The following is a 25,734-nucleotide window of genomic DNA, read 5'->3' as shown; positions in this document are numbered from 1 at the left end:
TGTGGTTTCTAATAGAGGAGCATATTATTGAATCATTATTCATTTAGCTATTCCATTAATTTCTTCTTTTGTTTTTTGTTATAAAGAGGACGATATTAGAAGAGTCCTCTCCAGTGTTCTTGAAAGTCTTGTAAAGCCTCCAAGTTCTTCAACGCCTTGAAAGACTTGAAGAATCAAATACTTGACTTCTAATAATTTCACTCAAGCAATTCAAATTAATTCAATATCCCCAAAATCGCAATCTTGGCCATTAAAAATCCAGATATTATTCAAGACCTCTTGAGTATCCTAAAAATGATGTAAATCCTCGAAATTCTTCAACGTCTTGAAAGACTTAAAGAATGGAATACTTGACTCCTAATAATTTCACTCGAGCAATATTCAAATTAATTCCTTCCAATCCTGAGAGACAATACTACTCGTCGAATGAATTCAATAATTCCAAAATAGCAATCTTCGTTAGCAATCTTTCATTAAAAATCCAGATCGATACCATCGCCGATCAAACCCACTTCTAACCAAAAGTTACCAGGCCGACGAAAATCGCCACGCAAAAGGTTCACAGTGATTTCTGAAATAATCCGAGCGCCGCTTCCAAGCAATCGTTGCGCCATATTTATGCCCCTCCTTTCCCATTGTTCTCGAGGGGGGTAATGAAGGAAATAATCCTGAGAACGTTCCCAAAAGCGGCACGCAATTTGCAGCGTTTCACGCGTCGTGTAATCGCAGCACTAAAGTAATTAAGCGATTACTGGCATGCCAGCCAGCGGGACTCGAACCGAGTTGTACGAATGCCATTCGCGGATCGACAAGTAACGAGCAGGAAGCTCGACGGTTGCGTAAAGGGTGTCCTTTTCCCGAATCGTTCTTCGGTTGTAAACTCGAGTCGTTAATTTTTTTCTTTTTCTTTTTTTTCTATCCTTTGGCGAGTCGCGATTGTCCTATTATGGTGTTTTTGTCACACCAGTCCAGGAAATCGATGTGACACCGTTTGTTCGAACTTTCTCTGGGTGGAGAACAGGTGACATAATCGACATACTTATTGGAAAGTCCCGGCGAGCAAATGCCTAAACGCGACGATACTTATTGTACGTAACCAGGGTGTATTCTGACCGATTTTAATTGCGAGGTCGTTTGAGACTCTTGAACTCGATTATGGTTGATGGACGATGGTAGATAGTTGTTTTCATTATATTTTCATTCGTGACTAACAACTTCCTTGGTAAGTGTATTTTTTAATTAATAATGAAGTTTCGTGATTTTATTTCACGACACAATTTATGTTTATATAAATTATATGATTATATATGAAATATGTATTATATAATTGTATAATTTATATAAATGTGAATTGTGTTGTAGAATGAAACTATGAAATTTTATTATGAATTAAAAAATACACTTGTATAATTCTCTATGAAATTATACATGATATATATAAACTTCCTTGGTAAGTGTATTTTTTAATTGATAATGAAGTTTCGTGACTTTATTTCACGACACAATTTATGTTTATATAAATTATATGATTATATATGAAATATGTATTATATAATTGTATAATTTATATAAATGTGAATTGTGTTGTAGAATGAAACTATGAAATTTTATTATGAATTAAAAAATACACTTGTATAATTCTCTATGAAATTATACATGATATATATAAACTTCCTTGGTAAGTGTATTTTTTAATTGATAATGAAGTTTCGTGATTTTATTTCACGACACAATTTATGTTTATATAAATTATATGATTATGTATGAAATATATATTATATAATTGTATGATTTATATAAATGTGAACTGTATTGTAGAATGAAACTATGAAATTTTATTATGAATTAAACAATACACTTGTATAATTCTATATGAAATTATACATGATATATATATATATATATATATGTATATATATTGTATTATTATATAATCTACATTCATATTTCATAATAAAATTCATAATTAAATTAATCTTTTCTGTACATTCTTCTTTATATTGGAACGTTGTAATTGTATTCCACAAGAGTCGATGGTTAAAGAAAGCAGAACGAGTTATAAATAATTATAGAAATGCGTGTGGTCATCTGAGACCCCAAGAGCGATCCTACGGTTAATTGGTTGACATATTACTTGGACTTTTAATTGAAATCCCGGTTACGCATCGATTGCTCCTCTTTCTTAATGACGAGTTGGTCTAAATGGCCATCTATGAAAAAACAATTTTGCACGTGTACATGGTTATTTTTCCTAGCTCTCTCGTATCGGTCGATTACACTCTTCCTTACGAACAAGACACATCTAATTGGCTCGTTTCCTGGATTGCACCACGATTGCAGAACCCCTCGGTAATAAAGTCTTTCGAGTAAAAAGTGGAACCGATCCTTGTCCACCTGATCTTCAAAATAAAATATTTCCCATCGAGACAGACAAATTCTCACGAGACACCTTTCACTAGTTTCCGTGAAATTTTGCAAAAACTAGCGCTGAGATTCTTTTATATCGGCTCTATTCGTTTCTAGGTACGAATTACAATTGGTCGAATGCCTGCACGCATCAACGAGCATCCTTTCGCTCGATAAAAGACGCAGTGAAATCATACGTTAACGAGTATCGTCTAACTAACGATTCATCATCGATAAAAATGGACGAAGTAGTAATTTAATGGTTCGCGGCGTGCTTTTCCCAATTCGGCGCGTCGAACGCTGCTCGGAATTTAAAGTTTCCCGTCGGATATCGGTGGTCAGTTATGGAAGCGCTAAGTGTCGTAAAAAGTTGTGACTGGATATTATATAGTGGGCATTTCATGAAACGTAAACGTTACTTCACAGATGTATTCGAGTGTACAAAATATAGATTGCTATTTAAAACATTACACGTTCATGATCTACATATATCAACATCAATCTGTTTACCTGATTTATTTACCTGTCCATTTAATACCTGAAAACCCCTTTAGATTAGGACACCCTAATAAATAAGTTTCCTTTTTTCTATTTTCTTCTAAATTCAATAAAACACATATTCTCCGTCAAATTTATAAAGCAGCACTCATAAAAATCAATATAAAAACAAAATATAAAAATCCAAAAATTCCAAATAAATCATCAAAACCAATCTATTTACCATATGTATTTATCTACCCACCTAATACCTAAAAATTGTCTTTGTAGACCAGATTCCCTTAAATCTCTTGACAAATTTCTTTCACATTTCTAAATTTCCCAGTAAAACATCTCCCTACCAAATTTTTAGAACAGCACACATAAAAACCAATGAACATCAAAATATAAAAATCACAAATTTCAAAATATGCCCTAATCACCTACCTATTCCTACCCAACAGATTCTCCCGGCCAAATTTTTAGAACAACATACATAAAAATCAGTAAACATCAAAATATAAAAATCCAAAAATTCCAAATGTACCCTAATCTATTCCTTCCCATAATATTCTCCCTGCACAATTTTACAACACAAACAGAAACCAATGAACACCAAAACATAAAAATCCAAAAATTCCAAATACACCCAAACCACTTATTCCTTCCCAACAGATTCTCCCTGCCAAATTATTAGAACAACGCGTACAAAAACCAATCGACACCAAAATATAAACTTCCAAAAATATAAAATATCCCCTTAACCCCTCCTATCCTAATCATTTATTCCTTCCCAACAGATTTTCAACCACCCTGTACGACAAATACCAAAAGTGCCTCAAGAAGCGCGATCGTTGACGGGTCCTAGTTCGTTATAACTTATAACTTATAAGACCGAGCAGTCGTCTCGCCTAATTACGTCTCCGCAGCCGCGTTTCCAACGAAACCGGGACGTGGGGCCATTGTGTGTGCCCCGCGAAACGGTTCCCCATTCCGAATCGTGCGGTTTCGTTCCCGCGCTGCGTCACCGTGCCGCTTCAGTTGTCGCAAATGAACGGCCGGGTCTGTGCAATTGCGGTGAAACTCGGCATTTCTTTCCGATGTTATGTAAAAATTCATCCCCGCCATCGCTGGTTTTGTCCGACGGCGTTCGAGACGGGACACTCGACGAACAGTGGCCGCGGAACGCCGCGGTACAAAACAGCCGCGCGTCTGGACACCGCGAAAGTTCGCCGCGCGATGGAGGGACACCCCGAACGGTTATCGATCCTCGGTGCTTGATCATTAAACGCAGAATGTGTCCACGATAGTGCGCCAAGCATGAGAAAAGTGTAACTCGTTGTGCTCCCAAAGTGCTTGGATCCATCGACGATGAAACTTAGGACATTCCGCGTCCTGTGTTACCTGTGCGTGCTCTGCGCGCTGTGCGGGGCCTATGGAGAGCCTGACACGAAGAATCGCTCCTATTTGAACTCTTCCGAGTCCGATGAGCCTCAAGAGCCGAGGGTTGTCTCAAATTCGACCAGCCCGAGGGATAAACGGGCGCTAGGTTTGATACTCTCAGGTTTGGCCCAGGTGTTTGGGTACAACGTGAGCTCCGTCCAGTTGGCGACCTTGCCTAACCCTGAAGCCGACGAAGAGGCGAGACAATCCCCTAACCCTGTGCCTCCTTCGTCTACGACTTCGACATCTCAACAACCGACGACTCCATCCTCCAACCAACCAACTCGGCCAACTTCCACGACTGCCTCGACTCCAGCCACTCCTAAGCAAAGGGAGACCATCAGATTCACAGGAGTCCTCAACTTCGGCAACAGCACGAGCCTCCTCAACCGCCTGCAGGAGTACGAGAACATCTTCCACGGGGGTAGCAGCGTTTCGACCCCTGCGATGAACGCGACAACGCCGTCGTCGACGCCTGCTCCTTCAAAAAACGTCCCTGCGCAACCATTGCCTCCCCTCCTGGTGAACATACCCCTGCCCACGATATCGCAGGCGCCTCTGCCGACGATACCCCAGTCGCCTCTGCCTGAGATTCCGCCGCAGGACATCAAACTGTCCTACCCTGAACCCATCGTCATCGTTCGCCAGGAGGTCACCAGGAACCAGACCACGGAGAAGCCCATGGTGCAAATGAAGAATAATGCGACCGCTACGTCCCCGCCCCTACCGGCTGTCTACGTTCCCACGGACTCTATTCGTCTGCACGACCCACACTGGAGGAACGAGTACGAGTACAGACTCGCTGAACTAGAGCGCAAACAGGAGGAGCAAGCCGAAAGGCTGAGGCAGCAGGAGAGGTACAGAAATCTCATGAAGGACAACAAGGAAGAAGATCCCAGATGCAAGAATAAAGAGAAACCTAATCAGAACGCTGAGTATTCAGCTGAGGACTCCAGAGAAGACTCCAGGGAAAGTTACGAGAGTCCAGAGAAGACTCGGGAGTATTCTAGACCACCGACTAAAGACTCGCGGGAGAGCGAGGAATACAGCCACGACGACAACAAGCCCTACAAGCAGGAGGAAGATTTACCTATTGATAGCTACTCCAACGTGGGAAACAACGAGCCGCTGCCGATCAGCGTCGACGACGAGCAACGACGACCCGAGGAGCTGCGCAACAGCTACGGGCAACTGTTGAACAGTCACGAGCTGCCCAATGGATTCGCCAGCTACTTCGGGAAGCTCAAGCAGTCGATAAGCGATTTCTACAACGCCCCGGAACCTCCTGCTTCCGACGAAGCCTCGAAAGAGCGAGAGGACTCCTCGGAGCGTTATAAAGAAGACGAAAACGAAAGCAGCGAGACACCGAGGGAAGAGAACGATCCTCCCACGACCAAGTACGAAGAATACAGTTTAGAGGAAGAGACCGACGAGACGAGCAAGGAGAATTCTCAGGAAGACAGTTCTGAAAGGAAGTACTCCAATAGGATTCCACCTGAGAGCGAGGACCTCGAACGAAAGTCAGAGGAGCAAGTGGATTACAGCAAGTACATGCCCCTGGCGGTGCCTGTTAGGTACCTCGCTGCCCCTGAAGAGTCGAAAAGGGCGAGATCGAGAACCTCGGGGGCGGAGAAGTCGAGGAAGGTCGACAACGTGCCCGCCAGAGAGGCCAGCAAGAGGATCGTGGTGAAAGAAGCGAGGAGGCCTAAGAAGGAGAACCTAAAACCCAAGATAGGCATCCCTGAACGACGATTGCTGAAGAAGCTCCACGAGGGCGAGCAGAAGGAGCTGCAGGTATGGCCAGCGCCGTTCGACTTCGTTCTTGATAGCACCATTCAAACTGAAGTCACTGCTAAGTCTAATCGAGGGAATGTGAAACATAATAGGAAGCTTAATAAGGGGAATGAGAAAACTGAAAAGACCAACAACGACCGTCCCGAAGACGCCGACTATCGAAGGTCTAAGGATGGCTCTTTATCCGGAACGGTTCCTTCGAGGCAAAGGACGCCTAGGATGCAGACGAATCTGAATCAAGGGAATTCGAGTCGCAAACGCTCCCAAACCGAGGATGTTAAGCTACTTTCTCAAGGAAAAGAGGCACCGAATCTTTTGGAGCGTTACGAATACAACTCGAATGGTTATTATAGGAAACGACCGGTGCAATCTATTCAACAACTGCCTGGTTCAACGTTCTCCAAGAGGATTGAATCCCTGAAGCGCAGCACGGACACTGCTGGACCCAGTGGATACTCCTATAGGCAAATGCAGCCTGCGAGGGAGCTGGATGATAAAAGTCAGGTTGATCTTCGACTTGCCAAGCAGAGAGTGTCCACGATGACCTTCGATGGTCCTCTGAGTGACCGCAATGAACATTACTATATCCAGAAGCAGCCTGAAAGCAAGGTGGATAATCAAAATCAGAATGCACGAGATTTTCAACTAACTAAACAGGAAGTATCAACGATGACCTTTAAAGGTCCTCTGGATGACCAGAGTGGATATTACTATAGCCAGAAGCAACCTGCAAGCGAGGTGGATAATAAAAATCAGGATACACGAGATTTTCAACTAACCAAACAGAGTGTGCCTACGATGATCATCCATGGTCCTACGGGAGACCACGATTTGTTCAGTTTCAGGAACGATTATGGTCTCGCTGGTGAAGGGAAAAGTCTGAAATCAAGTGGAATGTTAGAGGAGAAGAAAAAGATCGAGAACGAGGCAATGGCTTCTTTATCCTTACCGCAGTACAAGGTCTATAGCTATGGCGAAACTTTGACGAAATTTGCCAATGAACCGGAAAGCAGAAGCGAGAAAGTCGGTTATTACGCGAACAGTGAGCCTGTTATGCGAATCTCGGGACAAAAACGGATTGATTCGATCGGACCGATCGATTTCATCGATCTCGCCCACGTTTTGTAACGTTTGGATGTTTCTGAATTGTTTATGGTGGACGAACGATCGTAATTTGTAAGTGAAAATAGTTAGTTTTATTGAAAATATGACGGATGAGTCGTCCAAGGACATTTCAAAGTCCATGGAATTTTTCTAAACGGATTTCAAGATTCTATTATTATAATAAAAAGTCTAGCATGTGATAGACAGAAGGTAGATAGAATTTAATTATTCTTTGATTGATATATTCAATGATACATGTTAGAAACAATAAATAAAAAACGTGGAAACTTTGAAGTGACCTTGTCGAGCTTCTTGACTCAGAATTATAATTATTATAATATTTATTCAAATAGAATGTAGATAGAACTTAATTATTCTTTGATATAAATTTTCAATGATACACATTAGAAACAATAAATTTAAAAAATCTCAACTTTGAAGTGATCTTGTCGACCTCCTTGGCTCAGAATTATAATTATTATAATATTTATAATACATTTAACGTAATACAGGCATAAAAACTGGCCACACTCTATTAAAGTTTATTTATCACTACATATATATATTAATTTCATCAGTATTTTACGACGAAGAAATATTAAACTTGTTCTACAATTTTTCGAATCAGAAAAGAATCAGTATTTCATTATGCAACCATTCAAACAATGTTACCAAATGAGTAACATACATCCCATTTCATCGAATGCATAATTATTATGATATTATACAGTTCGTTACGAGTCTGAAATAGATTAATAATGTAAATATTGAAATATTTCATATATTTTATATATTCATATATATTATATAATACATATTTCAGTTAGGGTATATCGTACAGTGAACCTAAATCGAAGATCATTATTATGCATATTACACGATCTTTTACGAGTGTGAAAGAGATTAGTAACTGATGTAAAAGACAAAATAAAATTTCCTTAGGGGAGTATCGTGCAGTGAAAGCAAATCATATCAACGTAAATGACAATAATACTTTCCTAAAATTATAATAATCTCTGTACGTTAACGACGATCTGCAGTAATTCCACTAATGCGATGCAATATTGCAAATATGTTACAGAATAAGCAAGAAGAAATGCAAAGACATACCGAACTGGAGATCAAGATGGCCGAAATTCTGGACAATTTGAAGACTCGCTTGCTCGTCGAATAAATCGCTGTCATACGTGTAATATACGTGTATACGTGTGATATACATGCATACCACAACACCAAACTGATCAGTTACGAAGACCTATAAACAACGCAAGCATACTTTCATTTGCTGCATGATTAATACTTTGTCATTACTTATTTAACACTAAATTTATGAGAGACATTTCACTTACCTTGCACACGAAGCCTTTCCCGCTAAGGAAGTACACGAGAGTGCAATAATTTCGATTATCGAAATATAAACCGCTCCACTTACGTATCGATAATTCTCGATATGGATAAATTTCAAATCGCACTAGAGTGCGCCACTTTCCAGTAACTATCGGTAGCTGTCAGTAGCTGTTTTCAAGTGAATGTTGACAAATGAAATGACGCAAAGTCCGTGTGCTCACGTGTCGTTATTTTAATAAATAAATGTACAATGTAATAATTCGATAATACAGATTGTATTTTTTGTAAGATTTAATTCTAAGTTGCATTCTTAACACAATGGAGGAGTTTCTACAAAACATAGGAGTGGGATTGCGTCCCATAAACGATCCATTTTTCGAGGATTCGTATAATTCTTGCAAGATATTTCAACGGAAAGGCATCACTGTGGAAGACGACGAAGAGTTGTGTCACGAAGTGTAAATAAAAATCTTTCGTTATATCTAAATGTTCGATTATACTACATAACCTAAAAGCGATACAGTCATAATATTCTCATGAAAGGAAACAAACCGATATGCTAATAACGATCCACTGTTATTAATTTCAGTATAAGAGAATTTCCTTGTTATGCCAGTGGTTGTAAAGCTACATTTCAAACGCTACTTGATTTTGAGATGCACTACAATACTAATCATCGTTACGTTTGTATAGAGTGCAAGAAGTCCTTGCCAAATCCTAGACTGTTAGATATTCATATTCAAGAAACTCATGACAGTTTCTTTCAAGTTTTATCATTAAAGCAACCAATGGTACTTATAAATTCTGTGTTGCTATATTTTATGTATACTAAAATGGTTATTAATATTCATATCTTGTTTCTAGTATCAGTGCTACGTTTCTGAATGTGATTTAAAGTTTATTAATCCTGTTGAAAGAAGAAAGCATTGCACGAGTGTACATAAGTTTCCTAAAAATTTTCGATTCGACAATGCTTCACGTTATGCGAAGAAAGAGCCAAAAGACAAAATGGATATAGATGAGTCGGAACATGAAAAGAAGGGGCAAAAAAATAAAATGGTTCGGTTAAGTAAAAATCAGAAAAGTAAAATGTTCATACCTGGAATGAAAAGTGCAGCAATGTCTAATTTAAATGAGAATCAACAGAGTTCGAATCCTATCTCTGGAACGTCATCCCTAACTTTTATTCCTCGACAAATAAAAAACTCGTACACGAATGCGCTCACTAAGAATCAAAGTAATGAAAAAAATGTTCTCGAAACAGAAACTATGATGGATTTGGCTGAATCGCTACCTACGTGATAATATCTGTTAAATTAGCGATGAATTTCATACAAAAACGACAAAAATTTTGTTTTATAAATGACACTCTTTTACTATAAATATATTTTAAATATCGCAACAATATCTATATGTACAATGCGGCTTACAAAACTAGACGTCTTATATCGTTTCTACCCATTCTCACCTATTTACATGATTCCCCCTGCCCGTTTTATTTAATATATAAATTCGGTTGTTTCACTATGATCGTATAAAAATACTTAAAGTTCCATATTTTTGGTAAAGCTAATATCAGATAGCCTATTCGGCGCAATCTTCGTTACGTTATAAATGACTTGGTAATCTCAACAACTTTGTCAATTACTGTAACAGTACTGAATGGCACAAAAATTCATACATCCTCGAACAATTTAGTTCCTAGATACTAATACTACATCATCAGAAACGCTTTTTATACAATACACAACGACGACATGAATCCGAGAATTTTACTTAATCCGTAAGAAATGTATCTTGAAAATAAAAAAATAATTACAAGAAGAAAAAATCGCAGACGTTACTCGTAAGACGCAACAGAAATGTTTACAGATTCACGAATCTATCGGCAACTATTGCTTCCCTAATGCCTGATCGCCAATTAATTCTTCTCCTCGCGAACACTAGACTATTAACAACTTATAAACGAGTCCTGTACAAACTATCCCGACGCTAAGTCGAATAGACCATGCACCTAAGCTTAGCTGTTTCGTTCCTAAGCGCCACGAGTTCGTATTTCAATTTCATATTTTCTTGTTCTAGAAAAGCCGCCCTGATAGCGATCTCGTCCTCCTTCGCTCTTCGAGCGTCCCTGGAGCGTTTTGCAGCCTCGTTGTTTTTCCTCCTCCTTTCCCAGTACGCCGCGTCCTTCTCGTCGACGGTGCTGGTTGGTAGTCCGGGACTCTTTGAAGCCCGACGCATTTTGATATTCGTTCCCTCGTTCGATCGCCTCACCGATTCGAGCATTCGTTTGCGAAATTCCGAGTACGCCTCATTCGAATTCGGATCGTACACTATTTCAGCCGCTCCCATGGTGAGCGACAGTGGATCCTTTGGGTAAGCTTTGAACGGTCTGGGCGTCTTCTTTCCAGGATCCGTGGACAGATTGGATAATGTTTCACTGCTAGGAGATGTCATCGTCGTGGATGTCGCGGAGGTGTCCATCATTTGAACTGGATTCGCTGTGGCACCGTTTTGAGCGAATATCGGTAATATCGTTGGTACAACTGGAATTGGAATCGGCAGAGCAGAGTAACCACCGTGTTGACCGATTAAGGTATTGCTCGTCACGTTCGCGCAATTGTAGATCGGTTCGTACTTAATTTTCTTAGGCGAGTCGGACTCTGAGGGTGGCGTCACCATGAACGTCCGCCCCTCGAAAGGACTCTTCCGTTCCGAATCGGTGAAATGAGCAGGTTGTTGTTCTCGTTTCTCCGTGATGGTGGGTGAACGCGTACGCGAAACGTGCGAGATCGGTTCCTTGGTCGTCGGTGCGTTCTGCTTCTTGCAGGAAAGATCTAGAACCGGAGGATCGGCGAACCCTGTATTTGGTTGTCGCTTTGGACAGGATGTGAAGTCCAGCGCTTGCAGACTGGCCACCGACGACTCAGGATGGGCTTCCATTCTAAAACTTCCTGGACAACCTAGACAAAAAAGGGAGAAATTAAAAATGTAGCCAAATTTTATTTGTTTATACTGAAACACGATTTCGTAGATAGGTATTAACGAATGCAAATATTTAATTGGAATAGGAGACTATACGCGACATGTTATTGATAAGCTGTCCAAATGTCACTGTTCCAACGAACTTTCGATCTGTACTATTTACGAGATATTAATTATACACTGTTTCACAGATCCAATCGCGATAGCAATAGCTGCTAAACGGGAAACTCTTGCGTCAAAGTTATCGATAACGATCTTTCGAAATCGTAGAAATCGTAAAGCGAGTACAAAGAATGATAACTGTATCGATAGATACACTTTCGTCGATAGATATTTACGCTAACGAAATTGAAAGGAGACTGGAGCGCGAGTTTCTTCGATCTAGAATTTAAAAAGGTTGTTATTGCTTTTTTGTGAAGTAGTACCAGACAAATATCAATATCTATACTATTCGATGTATTAGTGAATGATTTGTCAACGACTACACCGAACATTATGGACTTTATGAAATCTTATTTCTAGTTCTTTCGAATATTAATGTCCACTAATTACGTACGTCCGTCTTATTCGGGATTCGTGTAGAAACTGCGAATGTAAACAACGAATTCCTCTTACCCAATAATTAATCCAAGGTCAGGCACCAATCACTGAATATCACAACACTGTCGCCGCGACTCGGTGCGATTCACCGTCACCGAATCGAGTTCACTCGAAAAGTCCGTCTCTACTACGGTTTTTAGCTAAATAGTGCTCATACGGCGAATCGCCAAAATGGTTTAGAACGAGAGGGTGTATAGTTTCGCTTATATACTAGCCAACCCTTGCAAGACCCAGGGGTAGGAGGTATCCTTAGAAAATAGTGGGGAGAAGCCTGATGTCCTGATGTCCATAGCGCCGGGTCAAGCTGCCACGCTTACCGTTTCCAAAAATGTTCGTTACCACGTCACGTTCGCCTAATTATGTAGTCATGTTCGCGGAATCGAGATATACGTACATGTCAACAATTGATCAAGAGTGTTTTTATAAGAATGTCACCTCGCGAATACTTTTCCGGAATAGCAAAGCCATCGGAATATTTGAAACTAGGAATGATACGAAGAAAGAAACGAAGTCAAAGTCGCGAATTATAAATTGTTTGTGAATTCGTTTTTGTATAGGTAAAATAGAATTTATTCATTTTTTTTACGAAATGGAACAGTGAGTGTTAGAGTTCGATAGTAATATTCATTTTTCTTCTCTGATTTAAAATTGCACTGTAGAATTAACTATGCCATAGAAAACAATTTAGAAAAATATGTAAGTTCATAACTCACACGTGTAAGAGGATATAGAATTTTCCCTTATTTTGTACATATTTAAGGAGGAAGCTTGGTTCGGACGCTGAAAATGAGGGATTTTTTAACGAATTTAAAAAAATAATGTATTAAGCGGATTTTTATTTCGAAACAAAATTGTAGTTAAAAACCTTAAACAAAAAAAAAATTGTTTTTTTACATAACATAAACATTGTAATTACATTGTCGACGCACCTATAAATCGGGGAAAAGGTACAATATTGAAAAAAATAGTAGGAGTCGAAAGAAGAAAATGTGGTTTAAGCAAACAATTTTCCCATCATTTGTATGAAAAAATTGTTCAATTTAATTTTCTTTAGCAAAGTTTTAGGTACATCGTACACATACAGTCAGTCCCATAACTATTCGTACCGTTTACGTCTATTGAAAAAATTTGTCTAAATTAAATGATAAGCTTAATATTTCCAAATAAATGTTTCATTATGAACACGTACATAAATGAACATTTCGCGTGCATATACAGGGTGAGTCCGAAGAAACAGAACACCTAAATATATCCGTTACATTTCATTGTACAAAAAAACTTCTTAGGACAAAGTTACGCTATTTGAAGGGCCACACGTAACGGTGTAAGGGAAAAAATTTTCAAGGTCTTTTTTTTATATAAAATTTCAAAGTCATCGATGTTTTTTTTAAATAGAATGATATATTTTCATTAACGTAATGTTGTAGCTGACAAAATAACGAATTCATCCATGTACTACAATATCACCTACAAATGACCTTCAACCCAGAAAAATGGAATAAATAAAATTCAACGTGTAAGATTCATTTGCTTTATGATGGACAATTACGATTAGAAAATCGGTCTTTGTACAACCGCACCGCTTCTCTTAAACACTGTCGACTTTCTCCATAAATGAAAATCATATCAATTATATCTTCTTTCGGGTAACGCATCGTGAAACGTACATCGATAAACTGATAGATTGGAAATCTTAGGAAACATTAGAATTAGAAATCAGAGAGCAAGAACGTCTTCAGACTGATCAGCAGTTGTAAACACGAATATGTACAAACACATAGATAAAGGTATATCATAAATGTCTTCCTGTCAACACCGAATCTGTTATTATGTTGTGTATTGCGATACATTTGAATGTATAGCAGCTCAAGTTAATATTAAGTTGAATATTCAAAATATTTTGAACATTTTGGTAACAGGAATAAAGCAAATGAATCTTACACGTTGAATTTTATTTATTCCATTTTTATGGGTTGAAGGTCATTTGTAGGTCATATTGTAGTACATGGATGAATTCGTTATTTTGTCAGCTACAACATTACATTAACGAAAATATATCATTCCATTTAAAAAAACATCGATGACCTTGAAATTTTATAAAAAAAAGAGGCTTTGAAAATTTTTTCCCTTACACCGTTACATGTGGCCCATCAAATAGTGTAACTTGGTCCTAAGAAGTTTTTTTCTACAACGAAATGTAACAGAGATATTTAGGTGTTCTGTTTCTTCGGACTCACCCTGTATTTGTATGAATAAACATAGAGCGTACGAATACTTATGAGACTGATTATATTCTTGAGAGATAATGTGGAGTCTCTAATACGAGAGAATGACCCACTAAAGAGAGAATTTTTTGTTTCCAAGTAAGCGTTACACTGATGAGACCCAGTGGTCGTGTTGCTAAACAAACAATCAGCCGTCGGTGTTTGGAGAAGTCGAAATTACGTCCTGATTTATAGTCCTAAGACCTAGAATTAAGGTAGTCGTGAACTTGCCGTCATACCTGTCACCGGCAGCTCGGTTTCGCCAAAAGGAGAATCGATTGCCGCAGCTTCTCGACCCCCCCTGACAATCGTATCCCGTTAAATTAATCCATCCGACGTGGCTCGGGATTTTCAGAAAATCCAGTTACCGGCTGGCACACTAAATCCTTTCGGTTCCTCCTTTAAAATCGGCACAACGCAAGAACGGGCAGTGTTTCGGTTTTGGCAAACGGTCGACGAGTCTTCGTCGCTCGGTAGCCGGTATCCGCGACGCGGGGCGTCCTTTCGTGCAATCGTTAACCGTCCGAGCAGGAGTACGTCGGGGACGGCTGCATAACCCTTTCGCCAGGACCTTTCCTTCGACTATTTTCTGTAGCGTTTCGCCAAGGCCCCATTGTTTCTGGCCCGTGCCACATGATTTACGATCGCCGCCAATAGGCTGTACGGGGAATCGCGGAATTTGCGTAAAGTGCTCATAAATTAACCGGCGAAAGCGTTGCGGCCTGGTACGATTTGCGAAATCTTTGAATGTTCGTCAGCCCGGGCGACAAGGAGAGTCCTCGGACGAGCTCTCACCTCGAGGCTCGTTCTCTAAGAGAACTTCTCTTTCGTGGATCCTTCGTCAGTCCTCGCTCATTAGGGATGGACGACATATGGCCATTTTCTGTGGCGACGGAAGATGGGCTTGTTTTCTCTGGGCTTTGCTGACTAATGGTTCACTTTCGATTACCGCGTATGCGTGTTCTTGGGCTAATCGTTAGTTGGACGAAGTAGAATGTAGCTAGATCAGGGTTCTTCGAGCTGGAGGTCCGCAGGACCCTAACTGAGGATCTGTAAGATGTTGAAGAACATATTAAAAGGGTACTGCATCAGTACTAAAAGGAGTTTCAGAAATTTTCAGAAATTCTTTATGAAGACACGGAATTGTTTTCAAACTTTCATTATGTTTTATCGAATCCATAAACATAGGTGCGTTAATTGTTGTGTAAGATTAGAAAGAATGAACGAAAATTTAATCATTTTGACTTTACGTATACGTAACATGATACTTTGTACACTTCATCGTTGTTTGGACGAAGTAGAATGTGCTAGGTCAGGGTTCCTCGAGCTGGAAGTCTGCAGACTCCTGAGGGTAAGAGTAGGTGAGGATTTCTGAGATGTTGGAGAACATACTAGAGGGGCACAACACTGTATTGGCATTGAAAGAAGGTATTTTTAAATATTCTTTACGAAGAACATACTAGAGGGGCACAACACTGTATTGGCGCTGAAAAAAGATATTTTTAAATATTCTTTACGAAGAACATACTAGAGGGGCACAACACTGTATTGGCGCTGAAAAAAGATATTTTTAAATATTCTTTACGAAGAACATACTAGAGGGGCATACCGCTGGATTTGCACTGAAAGAAGATGTTTTTAAATATTCTTTACGACGAGGTACGACGAATTGTTTTCAAACTTTCATTATGTTTCATTGGATCCATAAACATAGGTACGATAATTGTTCTGTAACATTCTGTAACAGAAAGAATGAATAAAAATGAAATAATTTTCTCTGAACTTCACATATACATACATTTTCCAAAACATTCTCCAATATGAAACCCTAATTTTCAGTTGTATACATCACACAAGTACTATTTACTAGCTTACTATAAAATTGTTATGTAATTATTACGAAATACGATGAAAACAATTTTCTGTTTTGGTGATTGAGTGGATGCATTCGAGCACTAAACAAAGGTGTTTTCAGAAAGCTGGCAGTCAGGTTGAGCATTATTTTCTTTTGTCTCAATGTCGAATCACACGTAACAAAGTTTCAAAACGAATGATCATACAGTTTCGCTATAACCAATTTCTAAACATTTCGTTTCAGGACTGTTACACCGTCGCGCCCTTCCGAAGCATTTCTCACCCCTTCCTATCATGGAATTCAAGAAAACACGAGTGTGAGAAAAACGTAGGAGAATCGACAAACGACGACGGGAAGACTGAAAGTACAGTTGTCCTCGATAGCTGGAGACGTCTCATTATGTCTTCGTCCCAAGATCACGCCAAATTTAGTCTTTCGCTTCGGGCCCCGTTAAAACGTGTCGCCCATAGAAAGGCACCCCGGCGCTCGATTCACCGAGCCGCCTCCTATTCCGTGTATACAAATTTTTGCTCTTTTGGCCACATAACCCACATTTCTATGGTGCAGGGACGACCGCAACCCGTTATTTGCGATTTTTCCCGTGGCCAACGACAGATGAATGCTTCCTCGCATTTGCATCTGCTCCCGGGGCCCCACAGAACGACGCACAAACCATGTAACGGTACAGCGATGCAAACTCTTTCGCTGGTGATTTGCCGTGGAAACGTCTCAATTCACGCATCGCTGAAATCGTTTAAATTGCCCCGTTGCGAGCAATCTGTTTCTCTGTAAAAATCTATGGAGCTAGCTAAAGATATTTTTGTACCATTTTACTTCGTCGTGCGTCTATTTAAAATACTCTGATACAGGAGAAAATCTACGAGGATGCTATCAATAGAAGCATGATATTATAATAATTAGATTGCGGATCTTTATGGAAAATAAAATCCTTGCAAACGTACCTACTCAAATTCAACCTGAATGGAATTGTATTTTGCTCTGCAAATATTATGATATACACTTTACTTTGAATATTTTTTTATATTACTGCACATTTCGATGTTTCTTGCACATTCAAGTTCCCTGTAAATGCATCAAAATCCGCTAGTATTAAATCGTCTAGTATTAATAATATTTGTAGGAGGCTGAATAATGTTTTGTCCTTAAGATGTATTTTAGTCTCCAGGTGTTATTTTGTATTGTTTTTTATTAACCCATGAGGAATTTTTGTTGAAATGTGGTGTTACACGCATATTTGTTTATATTTAAGAATATACTTTTAGAAAATGCCCTAGAAAATTGATTCTTTGAAAGTTCTAGACTAGAATACCGTTTAGAGTGGTATAATGTTGAAGTTTAGAATGTCCTCGGTGCTTTCTATTGTTTCGGGGGAATTGCAGGATTTCTCAAAATTCTTGGCCCACGTGCGTCCAGATTGTGTCTTTCCTGACGCTCGAGGGCCCGACGACGCAATCGTGAAATTTTGTCGGTAATAGTTTAGCCGAATTGTTTGCACGCAACAGTAGATAACACAAATGACTGATAGAAAGTGTCCGATAATGGATCGTAGCATAGTTTTACAGTAAATCGCCGCAAGTTATTCAGAGATCTCTCGGTGCACGTAACCAGCTTGATAACGTTCCGTGGAATTGGGCAATGTTTTGTGTTCAGAGTTTGTTGAACAGTGTCGACTCCAGTGGGATCTAGATCTTCTTCAGAGAAGAGCTGACTCTGATCCTCCATCGTTAAATAATCTCAATCTTGAGACCCATTTGAATATACCAGTTCTATTTTACCAACGAGTTCTTCATTATATTCTTTATGACACGTAAATTTTAAAAGTAATAGCAAAAATAGCTTTAAAAATTTATATTTGCCTCGTGAAAGGATTCACAAATACTCACACAAAACGTCACCTCTATACGTTTTATAATTGTCAATAAAAAAGATAGGAAAATACCACATGGTTAAGCAAAAGATTTGCCCGACAAAAGATGTAATCCTTCAAATAAAAAAAAAAAAATTGTAATTGCTAATGGAAACCTCGATAATGTGGAGACAGGGGCGATCGTATTCTGCGAATGGACATTGTGTGGCAGTCTTTGAAAGGGAACGGTTTCTTATACAGCAAGAATACCGTCCGTGTAACGGTGGCAGGTAAAAGTTATAGTTTCCCGATTACATGCAATAAAACTCCTCGCAAATCCGTCCGAACCGTTCGTTAATAGTGACAATCGTCTCGAGTGCTCGCTCTCCCCCTGGTGCAAACACAACGTCGAACAAAGTCTGGACAGTATACTTCCTGCAAACTAATTACGAGTTCTATGGCACCCTGCTCCAATAAACCGGACGAAACTCTTTCAAACCGACGTTACGAATCCAAAGACAAACCGACGTTGCGTCGAATTTTGACCCAATTGGAAACGCAACTCGCGAAAGATAATACCTGCGCTATAAAACGAAATTTAAGCAGGCACAATTTAAGCAGGCATGACCAAACAAACCCGCCCAAGGGGAACGTTGCACGAGTTCTATTACAGAATACAATTTACACCCCTTTAAGGGGGTACAAGGGTGCGGAAATTGATGTTGTGGTTTCATTTTTCGAAAGGCGATCATTTCAAGAATGTCGTGTAAAATGTTTAGGGATGATTTTCCGGAAGTGTCAAAGTTGAAGTTTATATTTCGAAAGATTCTTGATATTTTCATTTGAAATGTATACTGTGGTCGTAATGTTGTTAAGTAGGGTGGAAGAGGACCAAACCATTCGAGGTTGTACAGTGTATACAAGCTGCAGTTAATATGTTATGTGCCACATAACTGGACCATTGAATCTTTAAAACACCATTGGGTGAACTTGGAAATTAAACATCTAGATTTTAAGATTATAGAGCAATTGATGGTTAGTCACAACGCTTGAAACGTTATGCAAAATAAAAAAAAAAAAAAAAAAAAATACGTAATAGCAAGAGAGTCAGATTTTTTTTATTTATATTCAATTGAGCATACTGTCGAACTGAGTAACTATGTTAACAACATTATCAGACCAGTTTTAGTTTCTTTATAAAGAATGTCTGCCGTTACAATGCTCTGTTCCTAGATTGCTAACCAATATGCTACCACAAAAAGATCGTTTTCAACTTTTATATACATTTCCTGTACAAATTTTTGATACTTCAAAGGTTATTTATCTACTCTTTTAATTTCGAAGAAGAAGTCCCAGACGGGAGGTCCCTGGGAGCCACAACTCGTCTCTCGACAGACGTCAGCCCTTTTAATACAATTCGACACCGAGGCTGTCCAGAACGTTTCCAAAAAAAAAAATATAGTGAAGACATAATGGCTGGAGACACATTAAGAACGAGGCGAACGTCGACCAGGGCAATTACTTTTCGATTCATCTTGCCTCTCGGACCACCGACCAAGTTTTGCCAACAGACTTTCGAGATTTGCTTATTTCCGGTCCGAGCGCACGCCTTCTTTTCCCGCGCATAACCCCTTTCTCTCGCGTTTTCGTTCACTGAGTCGCTTGGACACGCCCTTGGGTCAAACCTCGTGAACGTATTTCATTCCTTGGACGAGTGATCTCTTTTCAGTGACCACCGTGGGGCGAATACCTTCCCATATAAACAACTTATCGATACGTCTTATTTGCGACAATGATTTGGACCCTATGCGAAGCCTGAGAAAAGTACTTTGTAGGGTGGAGTTTTCTTTGTGGCGAACCGAGTATCTGTATGTTAATAAATTGTGGACATAGGGAATGAAGTTTGGAGAAATATTGACATAGAATTTGAATAACTGTATTCCTTTCTGTCTAGAGAAGCTTATTTTTAGCTACACTTAGCCCTGATATTATTATTCAACTCTGTTGTAATTGTTTCAGAAAGTACTTAGAAAGTTAAAGTAGAAATTGAAATTTATGAAAAATACTTGTAGCATTGTAAACACAATTAATTGCATCAAAGCAATTTAGACGAGTCTGGATACGGTCAGTCCTATAAATATCCGCACCATCTGTGTCTACTGAAGAAGTTTGTCTAAATTAAATAATAGTTTCGATATTACCAAATGAATCTTTCATTATAAATACGTATATGAATAAGCTGTATGTATATGTATATGTGTATACTTATATATACATCAACATATTTATACAAACATACAGTTGGAGACATAAAACCTACCATTTAATTTAAACAAATTTCTTCAATAGTAATGGAGGGTACGAATATTTATGTCACTGACTTATTGCTGGGAATGTCTACGTATTTATGATAAATGAAAATATGAGAATATGAGGACATAAATGAATGCAGAATATAATAATTATACTGCGGATCTTTATGCATTTATAGGAAATTTGAATGTGCAAGAAACTACAAAATGCAAACAATATGCAAAAATATAAAAAAGATTGAAAGTAAAGTTCATGTTATAATATTTACAGAATAAAATAAATTCCTATTTAGATTCAATTTTTGTAGGCACGTTCACGAAGATTTTATTTTGCATAAAAATCCGCAGTCTAATAATAATATACATGTTACACTGTTCAGAAGGTAAGACCTGCATCAAACCATAGCAACTGCGCTACAAGGTCTAGTTCTACAGTAGTACAGTTCTACATCGTAACGACGTAGAATCAAAGGTGCGAGCAGGGCTCGCGTAAAAACCCACCGATCGCAAGATACCAACGAGACCTGGTAAGCCGAAACTAGAAAAGCCGTTGTGTCGAGAGCAGCAAACCGCGGACAAAACTTTGCGGAGTAGATCGCTCGGTGTCCGATTACTAAGCTGCACGGTAAAGAGTTGAGAATCTCGACAGAGCCCCAAAAGCGTTTACACGCCATTTGTTTGAGCGTCCTTCGAGAGGAGTGATGCGGTCGCTGGAAGATTTTTGCATTATGCGCCCTCCTGTCCTGGCTTTGTCGTCCTCAAACTACATTTCCACGTTTTTCTCTTTCGAGGATTCTTTCTTTGGCGAAAGAAGCTGGAACAACCATCCCATAACATTTCTGAGAACGTCCGCACTGTGCTTTGAATTTGTTAAACCATTTAAATTCGCAAGCGAGGCTTGAACGTTGCCTCCAGTTCTACAGTAAAAAAAAAAAATTCACAAGGAAGCGTTAAACCTTTTTTTAGTGTTCCAAAGCAGAAAATCCTCTAAATAGCATTGGGTGAATAGGAGCCTGCTCGTAATTACGCGGGGACTGAATATGCGTGTCGTGAACGAGACTCATTTATCAGAGCGAAATGCAATCGACAAAGAGACCGTGATTATTACGGAAAACCGTAATAAAGCAACCGGTTTCACCGACGAAACCATCGTGCCAGAGAACCACGTTATTAACTACACTGCGAAGGGGTCGTAAACGTTAAGGTTCCTCGTCAGCTCGAGTCAGGTACATGCTCGTCCCCCGTAACGCAGTAAAAATCGTTGAACTTTCTGGCAGTCTTTTTCCGTGCCACATCGTCGTCGAAAATACCGTCGTTGCTTTTTATTACGCGCGTCCTCCTCGGCCAGGGACTGTTTACAACGGGTGGAACCGGAGATGGGATCGGTTGGATTAAGGAAAACTCGATTATAGCGCAACGGATTAACTTCGCCTGACTTTCAAAACGGTTTAAATTAGTTAACGACCATTTTTGACCGGTGCGCGAAAAATCCATTTTTACCCTCTTCGCCTCCTTGTATACGGATTACACCAATCCCATCTGATGTTTTTTTCGCGCTTCTTTTACGACGGACGGTCCTTGTGTTTCCTGCTTTTTTCGAGGTTTCGAAGTGGTGCCATTTAACCTTCTATTTGGGCAATCGCCGGGAAGCGAAACGCGCAACGGGAAAACTTAATAAACATAGAATCTGTCCTGCTCAAGCCTTTCGATAACAATTGCCGCGAACGTCCCTTACAAGGGGTTGAACGTTCCCCAGCAGGTTCTCATTTCATTCGGTGCCCTTCAATGTCTTAGATTTCAAGGAAGAACATTGGATTTAGATAGTCCCACACCTCGGTAAGAATACATAATAAGTAGATTCTATTTATTACCATAGAAAAATAGTGTCTAAGAATACAAACCATATTACAGCGTCCAACCACTAATTAACGTCTCCTTTATAAACAATTTCTAATGGCAGCTTTCGAGAATGATTTGATTCATAAAACCGATGAGGAAACCGATTTGGCATATTCATTCATATATTATTTTTCATCCCTCAAATATCTGTGACTTAATCCCCTTGAACAAATTTAATTACTCGACCTAACATCTTGAAAATTGTGAGACGAGGAACGCCCAACTATGATCGAAATGGAAACGTTATGCGTTCCAGACAACCAGGTTGAGAGCCAGCCTTTTCAAAACATCGGGATGTTGGTCAGCATGTCATATGGTCAATAGCCAGTGGCCGCGTGGGTGGATACAGGGGTGCAGATGCTAGAAGGCCCGCGGCCAACCCTTCCGTAATAATGTCCAAAGAAGGGGGCTGCGCCCAGTACCCTTTTCGCATTGTGACATCCCGATATACAAGGACACAATGCGCTCCGCGTCTCCTCGTCTACGGAGGACGATGCACGGTCCAGCTAACGGTAAACGCACGGTGGGGAAAGACCGCCACCTCGTCCGAAATGTGTGTCAAAAGGCCACAATTTGTGGGCCGCTAGATCCGAGAAGCGTGACCACGCGGAATCCCTTCTCGTTCATCGATCGCGAAACATTGAATATCTACAATTAATATAACTGTCGAGCGTAGATTGTATAAATTAATAGGATAACAAATTTGTTTCAATCTCATCAAATTGTTATTTTAGAAATAACACGTTAGATATCCGGGACTTTTCCGCAGTTCTCCGTGGCTAATAACTAGTCTTCCGGGTGTAATAGAGAAATAGACTGGATGGTGTTTCAATAGTATTTACTCTAGCTTTACAAACATAGCATTACAATATTTTCAATGCTGATAAACTATGGGATCACTCGGTTCTTTTCATCGGGTGCGGTAAATCGTATTTCCCACGAACGCATCTGATCTTGACACCAGGGGTGTCTTTCACCCTCCCCGGTCTGCATAGCACCACGTTGTGTTCTTGGAGATTGTGGCCGATCCCTGTAATATAAAAGGACGTAACGATGTGCATCAAATGATAAAAGAGACTTAACCCCGTAACATTTACTGTTATCGACAATTAGACTGTGGAAGTTTATGCACGATAAATATGTAACATGCATATGCAAAATATGCACGAAAAATACGCAAAATATGCACGAAAAAATTTGAATACAATATAGTATAATAAGTAACATATTAGTATGTTACAGAATATTCGCTATGTACACACATACAAAATACTTTCCACAATTATTCTGGTATATTATAATTCGCGTGACAATAAATTACGAGCATTTTTTCCAAATTTAATGGTGTTAATTGGTGGCGTTTGTCTGTCAAAATTAATTTATACGCGGAGAACAATCGCTCTATGTCACACGAAGTAATCGGTGCGTATTTAAATTTAGACCAACATTGTTCCGGCACACTGATTGGTCCTTGAACGCCCTCGTTATTTAAAATATTAGAAAGTTTTCGATACTGTAGAAAATCCTACATTCTTTTCTAAACTTCAATTATGATACGAAAGATTGGTGATAGACGAAACTAATTTGTGGAGATAGATATATCACATAAGCAGGATAAATAACATATGCAATATATTATTGCATATGTTTTTAAACATAAATATGCAAAATATGCAAAATAAAAAATGTATTTTTTAGTACTCTAATTTCAAAACAAATTTCTGTCTAGGTTCCATTCTTTTAACTATTTCTTATAAAAATATGCATTTGCATAAACTTCCGCAATCTATTGATAATAACATGCTTGTATTACACAGTCGGTACTTCTACTTCTGGTATACCTACCGGGTACGTAGGCGGTCATTTCCTTGCCGGTCGAGAGTCGCACGACAACGCATTTTCGATTCGCGGAATTCGGTTTCTTTGGTTTTTTAATAACCGTTCTGAGAACCACGCCTTTCGCGAATGGCTTTCCGTCCAGTGGGTTCTTGTTTTTCCTCTTCTTGTAGGTTTTCCCTCTCCTGTGCATTTGCAATAACGATGACCCTAGTCTTATCTGTTCGAAACCTAGAAAAAAGAAAGACCTCGGATGAGATGCAATTTTTATCAGCCGAAGATTGCGACAAAGAGACTCGAAACTCGTAGAAGAGCGTCGATAGGGAAGTAGAAGAGTCCCCAGGGATCAACGTGTCCCAGTCAAGGCTATTGTGAACGAGGTCCCGAAAAATGGAGACCCACGGCGCGGTAACGGTACTGGGAAACTGAAAACTCTTTCGCAAATAATCTTACGAGCCTAAGAAAAGAGGGTCTCCGACGGAATATCAAATATGACGGACGCCTGACATCTGCAAGCCGCTCGACGAAAGCAGTCCTTTCCCGCTCGAGCGTGCATAAGCTTATTAAGCAACATTGTTGCGAGACTTGGTCCACCCACCCTTGCACGGAACGTCCAAGATCCGTGAGATCGTTTGGATTCAAAGTGAACAGCGACAGAGGAACAATTGATTACAATTTACCCTTACCGTTGGCATTGATGTTTCGATTATTGAACATGTCGATCCGTGATGTTGATCTACAATATCAAATAAAATAAGATAGCCTTCACTATCTCCTTGGTACTTACAAACAGTAAAATAATACCTCAGAGTATAGAAACTCTGAAGAAGTATAAGGTTGACTCGATAGCTCTCGCGTTTCTTCTTTTACTATATTAATGATGTATCATTACCAAAGCGTTGTGCAATTTGTCATGGAAAAGCGAGAACAATGGAATCGCTAACCACACGCTCAGATGACATCAATGCATCAAACGTCAAAGGTAATTACCACAGAAGAGAGCAAACCAAGTTCCAAGTAATTTTAAACATTCCTGCACAAGTCCTTACAAATATCAATAACGAAACGTATTAGACCCTTCATCATTTTTTAATGGAAACTACATGTAGCCTAAAGGTTCCAAAATCATCGTGCAGAATCGATCACGCCACGGTGCTGAGGGAACTTAGGAAGACGAACGTGTCCCCTTTGGATCTTAAGTGAAACGTCGAGGATGACATGACAATTTCGCGATATTCTCCTGGGTTACAGCGGTTCACCGATTTTCCGAGGTCTGTTGGATGAGACTGTACCATTGTTGTTCATTTCGAGATCTGGCTGACCACCGTCCGTCAATACGACAGATGTCCAAAGCCTGCCACCGCTAATCCGACCTAACTCGGACTTAACTAAGGCAAGAGACCAGCAGAACCTATTATGCACGGAAGGCAACCCCTTTTCCAGAAGATCAATGCGCAAGATTACATTGCGAAAATTTTCGACGTCGCGGTTACGCCTTTGTCGCGTTCACGCAGCCAAGATCCGACGCAGGTAAAACCTGTGGCT

The 25,734-nt window shown here is 39.5% G+C and overlaps 4 protein-coding genes across 5 annotated transcripts in view; 2 read left to right on the top strand and 2 right to left on the bottom strand.

Annotated features, from left to right (window-relative positions):
- The first annotated feature begins 2,116 nt into the window (after nt 1–2,116).
- On the top strand, nt 2,117–7,248 carry LOC128877262 (microtubule-associated protein futsch-like). The gene is made up of 2 exons (XM_054124413.1): nt 2,117–4,571; nt 4,638–7,248. The coding sequence occupies exons 1-2, from the start codon at nt 4,255–4,257 to the stop codon at nt 7,246–7,248; spliced, it is 2,928 nt and encodes a 975-aa protein (XP_053980388.1). The 5' UTR covers nt 2,117–4,254.
- Nucleotides 7,249–8,713: 1,465 nt separating this feature from the next.
- On the top strand, nt 8,714–10,402 carry LOC128876777 (zinc finger protein 511). The gene is made up of 3 exons (XM_054123426.1): nt 8,714–9,029; nt 9,161–9,362; nt 9,436–10,402. The coding sequence occupies exons 1-3, from the start codon at nt 8,890–8,892 to the stop codon at nt 9,871–9,873; spliced, it is 780 nt and encodes a 259-aa protein (XP_053979401.1). The 5' UTR covers nt 8,714–8,889; the 3' UTR covers nt 9,874–10,402.
- On the bottom strand, nt 9,921–12,313 carry LOC128876776 (protein giant). 2 transcript variants are annotated; one of them, XM_054123425.1, is made up of 2 exons: nt 12,172–12,313; nt 9,921–11,534 (listed from the first exon to the last, which is right to left on the bottom strand). In XM_054123425.1, exon 2 carries the CDS (start codon nt 11,512–11,514, stop codon nt 10,564–10,566), a length of 951 nt encoding a protein of 316 aa, XP_053979400.1. In that variant the 5' UTR covers nt 11,515–11,534; nt 12,172–12,313; the 3' UTR covers nt 9,921–10,563. The 2 variants fall into 2 exon arrangements, with proteins under 2 accessions (XP_053979400.1, XP_053979399.1); XM_054123424.1 differs by lacking the exon at nt 12,172–12,313 and adding an exon at nt 12,113–12,145.
- Nucleotides 12,314–23,174: 10,861 nt separating this feature from the next.
- LOC128876151 (40S ribosomal protein S12, mitochondrial) overlaps nt 23,175–25,734 on the bottom strand; it is a 4,688-nt gene continuing 2,128 nt past the window's right edge. Inside the window, exons 4-5 of the mRNA XM_054122277.1 lie at nt 24,199–24,420; nt 23,175–23,383 (exon numbers count right to left, since the gene is read on the bottom strand). Of these exons, the coding sequence (XP_053978252.1) occupies nt 23,250–23,383; nt 24,199–24,420 (356 nt within the window). The 3' untranslated portion in view covers nt 23,175–23,249. The remainder of the gene's footprint in view (nt 23,384–24,198; nt 24,421–25,734) is intronic.

The sequence above is a fragment of the Hylaeus volcanicus genome, chromosome 5 (genome assembly GCF_026283585.1).
Source record: "Hylaeus volcanicus isolate JK05 chromosome 5, UHH_iyHylVolc1.0_haploid, whole genome shotgun sequence".
NCBI classification, from domain to species: Eukaryota; Metazoa; Arthropoda; class Insecta; order Hymenoptera; family Colletidae; genus Hylaeus; species Hylaeus volcanicus.
The sequence above is the reverse complement of the archived record's forward strand: the minus strand, read 5'-3'. Positions and strand labels throughout refer to the sequence as shown.